The sequence below is a fragment of the Prosopis cineraria genome, unplaced genomic scaffold (genome assembly GCF_029017545.1).
Source record: "Prosopis cineraria cultivar Desert tree isolate PC_DT_omini unplaced genomic scaffold, ASM2901754v1 PC1354, whole genome shotgun sequence".
Taxonomy (NCBI): Eukaryota; Viridiplantae; Streptophyta; class Magnoliopsida; order Fabales; family Fabaceae; genus Prosopis; species Prosopis cineraria.
In genome coordinates this window covers 6,095-10,717 of record NW_026556679.1, presented here as the reverse complement: position 1 = coordinate 10,717, position 4,623 = coordinate 6,095, and the positions used below count along the sequence as shown (strand labels likewise).

The following is a 4,623-nucleotide window of genomic DNA, read 5'->3' as shown; positions in this document are numbered from 1 at the left end:
AAGTTTTTAAGTTAAAAATATAATATTATTAAGCTCGTTCTTACTTGTTTTTTTGAATTTATTTAAATTTGGTTTGAATTACTAATTTTTCAAATATTGAGTGGGTGTATTATTTTATAAATTATTTCTGAAAGATTGAAATATATATATATATATATATATATATCAACAAAAAAAAAACAAAGATAAGAAAGGTAGCAGCCGAAAAAAAAGAAAAAAAAAAAAGAAAGCTTTACTCGACTTCCAAAATGGATCAAAATAAAAATCACAAAAAAGTTGGCGCCGATTAAAAAAGAAAGCTTTACTCGACTTCCAAATAGATCAAAATAAAAAACACAAAAAAGTTGGCGCCAAGCCTTGGACCCACTTTAATTTGTAATTTTTCGCCGTTCATTAATTATTAAGTAAGGGATTGAATTGACGGTTAGAGATTGGGCTTTTCTATTTTCCTTTTTCTCTTTGCTATTTATTTATCATCGTGACCATTGGCCATCAGGCCTCGACTCGCTGTGAACGTCAAAGAAGGAAAAAAGGAGGTCTCCCTCTCCCTCCCTCCCTCCCTCTCTCTCTCTCTGGTTTACTCTGCCATTCATATTTTTCCAGTTATATATATATATATATATATATATATTGTAACAGAGGGAAAAAAGAGAGCTACGAAAGAGGGGGAAGGATGAGAGAAATAATAAGTATTCATATTGGTCAAGCTGGAATTCAGGTGGGGAATTCATGCTGGGAGCTTTATTGCCTTGAGCATCAAATTCAGCCTGACGGCTTGATGCCCAGGTATATTTCTTTTTGTTTTCATTTTGTTTGTGGGACGTTATGCGCCTAAATGCTTCTCTAGCGATTGGAATTCTCGTACTGTTTTACATGATCAGAGTCTTTTACTTCCGTAGAAATACGTTCTTCTGGTTAATTTTGGATGTCATCTTTTTTTTTTTTTTTTTAGCTCTGGTGTTTAATTTTCTAGTATATTTCGTTTTTATTTTCTTTGTGGTTCCCAAAACATTAAAAACCTCAACGAATCAAATTTTTGAACTTGATCTTGCTTTAATTATCGAATTTAGTTCTTCATTTTGACGGTTACCCCGTAAAATAACGTATCTCGCTCATCTTTGTTTCTTAATTATTAAGTTTTCTGATCCTCCTGTATTCGTTTTATCTCTCTATGATAATTTCTGTGGAGTAACATACTAATGCATATCAAGCAATTGACGCTGGTTTTTTTTTTTTTAAAACCATATTTCAACTCTGTGATTTCGCTTCCCATAACTTGTTGTTTCTAATTATGACGGTGTTTCACGGTATTGGTATTATTTACCGAAGTGCTTCTTGAATTGAGATACATACGTTAAAAAAAAAAAAAGGATTTGGAATTATTCCTATCTTAACGATTATGAATTTACTTTTGAAGCGAACACTATTGTTCCTATTCATGAACTGAAAAAGAAAATTACTAGGTCCCTCATTTCATGGGTAAAAGAGCAGAAGGAATGTAACGGAAATAAGTAAAAGAATTCTCATTTGTAAACTTCTTCTGTTTCCTATTATCACGGGAATATAAATCTTGTCATTGATTTGTAGCTTCAGTTAGCTAAAATAAGTGGACTGTTGGTGAGATCTTAGATTACAATGCAATTTGGGGGATCGAGTGGTTTCATCCTTTAAATTTTGATTACCTTGAAGAATAGAACCTTATTTTTAACGTACCGTGGTATTGTTTTTCCCTCTCTTCTTGGCCAAACAATGTTCATTTACCTACTTGCAGTGATTCCTCCGTTGGCGTCGGAGATGATGCTTTTAACACTTTCTTCAGTGAGACTGGATCTGGCAAACATGTGCCAAGGGCTGTATTTGTTGATCTGGAACCTACTGTTATTGATGAAGTGAGGTCCGGTCCTTACAGGCAACTCTTTCATCCTGAGCAACTGATTTCTGGCAAGGAAGATGCTGCTAATAACTTTGCTAGGGGACATTACACTGGTAGCTCGATTTCTAACCCAGCCTTACCCAGGTCTAAATTTTCTATTACCTTGTTTGACTGAACAGTGCCACTTATTGGCTTATCTGTGCTGCAGTTGGAAGGGAAGTTGTTGACCTATGCCTTGATCGTGTGAGGAAATTAGCAGACAATTGCACTGGTTTGCAAGGGTTCTTAGTTTTCAATGCTGTTGGTGGTGGCACTGGTTCTGGTTTGGGATCATTGATCTTGGAACGATTATCTGTAGATTATGGGAAGAAGTCAAAACTTGGCTTTACCATTTATCCTTCTCCTCAGGTGCTTGCTTAAAATCCTTAGCAAATAAGAATAGAAGAATATAATTTCTTTGTGGAGCATCAAATACTGCTTAACAACTTAACATTTCACCCTGTGCTTACTGACCTTTTTTAATTCATAGCATAATCTTTTAATAATTACATTTCTTCCTTGCCTAGGGAAATTCTGAAGGAGACTTCAGAGATATATTAGAGGATATCCTGATAGCAAAAAATTTCATTTACACACACACACACACGCTGTAAGGAAATAATATTGGTATCTAGAAGGTTAAACTTATTCAAGCAGTTTTCCCATTATTGCCTTATCTTTAATGAGTGACTTCTTAGAAAACTTGATGCATGTTTTATGCTTTCTTATGTATTTGTTACTTGTTATTTGTGATTGTGTCATTATGCTTTAATAGTTGATGCATAATGTGGATTGTCCTAACAGTACCACTATAACTATTGTAAATGCAGATATCTACTGCAGTCGTTGAACCTTACAACAGTGTCCTTTCCACTCATTCTCTTCTTGAGCACACTGATGTGGTTGTGCTTTTGGACAATGAAGCTATATATGACATCTGTAGAAGATCATTAGACATAGAGAGGCCAACCTACACGAATTTGAATCGCTTGATATCTCAAATTATCTCTTCCTTAACCACTTCCTTGAGATTTGATGGTGCAATTAATGTAGATATTACTGAGTTCCAGACCAACCTTGTGCCATACCCTCGGATCCATTTTATGCTCTCATCTTATGCTCCTGTAATCTCTGCCGCAAAAGCTTACCATGAGCAGCTATCAGTTCCCGAGATCACCAGCGCTGTCTTTGAGCCATCAAGCATGATGGCTAAGTGTGATCCAAGACACGGCAAATACATGGCATGCTGCCTGATGTATCGTGGAGATGTTGTGCCCAAAGATGTGAATAGTGCCGTTGCTACTATCAAGACAAAGCGGACCGTTCAGTTTGTTGACTGGTAATTGAAATTCCCTGCCTAGTGGTTCTGTTTCTGTTGTTGTCATTCTATCTTTCCGATCACTTACGTACTAAGGCTTTTCTTGTTCCTGCTATATACCAATTGCTTAAACAGAAAAATATTCCTCTGTTGGGGCAGGGAAGAGGAGTACATAATCTTTGGACTTGAAATTCTCTTTAACGTTCTCTGAAGGCTTGATTTTCGTGACTACTTGTAGGTGTCCTACTGGTTTCAAGTGCGGTATCAATTACCAGCCTCCAACAGTGGTGCCTGGAGGTGATCTTGCCAGGGTGCAGCGTGCGGTCTGTATGATAAGCAATAACACAGCAGTGGCTGAGGTTTTCGCTCGTATCGACCACAAATTCGATCTGATGTATGCTAAGCGAGCATTTGTCCACTGGTATGTGGGTGAGGGAATGGAAGAAGGTGAATTCTCAGAAGCCCGTGAGGATCTTGCTGCTCTTGAAAAGGACTACGAAGAAGTTGGGGCAGAAGGCCTGGAGGAGGAGGAAGAAGAAGGTTTCTGATATCAAATCTTTCCTTCAGCATTACCCACCTACATCTCTTTTCTTATCCCTCTGTATTGTATCTCTAACACTGCACTGCCTATTCTTGCCGATGTTTGTAGTGTTGTGGCTTTTTTATTAAAACATGATTCCCAATTAGAGATTTGAGATCATTTATCTCCATGATGCATGATGGCAGTTTTAGAATCAAATTGCTTGCTTCTACTGGAAATTAGATGTGTAACTTTGCTGTTGTAATAACAGTAAGGTTGGAAGATGATCGACATTTCGGCCCAGAAAAAAAGATGACCGACATTAATATAAAAGGCAAAATTTATAATAAGCCCACAGATTATTAAAAATATACGTGTTTTAACATCAATTTAATAATGAATTGTTGAATGAACAGGTGCTACTATGTAGGGTCACTTGGTCATTGTAACTCTTTGGAGAGCCCATACATTTGTGGAGTCTGGGACATCTATGAAATTGAATAGGTTCAATACGTTGTTCCATAATATTTATTGTTAACTTATTCTTTTAAAATTTCGGTTCCTAAATGTCACTTTTTTTTATTGTTAAAAAATATGATGTTATGTCATTTACAATTTAAATACGGGTAAAGAAGTAAAAAAAACTCACAAAGTGATCAATTAGGGGCACTTAGTATTTTAAAGTGAGAAAAATGATATAAATACTCATAATATTATATGAGTAAGTGAAAAAATAATTAAATTATTAATTTTGACCTAATGTTGTTAACTTTAACAGTTAAATGCAAATTATACATGTCACGTGTCAGTCTTTATTGATGTAGACTAATAAATGGACAAAAATACTTACGAAGTTGTTGTCAGGAGTAAAAA

The 4,623-nt window shown here is 35.7% G+C and overlaps 1 protein-coding gene across 1 annotated transcript; it reads left to right on the top strand.

Moving 5' to 3' along the window:
• Positions 1–550: 550 nt before the first annotated feature.
• On the top strand, positions 551–3,989 carry LOC129299932 (tubulin alpha-5 chain-like). The gene is made up of 5 exons (XM_054938430.1): positions 551–786; positions 1,772–1,986; positions 2,082–2,281; positions 2,743–3,251; positions 3,469–3,989. Exons 1-5 carry the CDS (start codon positions 674–676, stop codon positions 3,776–3,778), a joined length of 1,347 nt encoding a protein of 448 aa, XP_054794405.1. The 5' UTR covers positions 551–673; the 3' UTR covers positions 3,779–3,989.
• Positions 3,990–4,623: the final 634 nt, after the last annotated feature.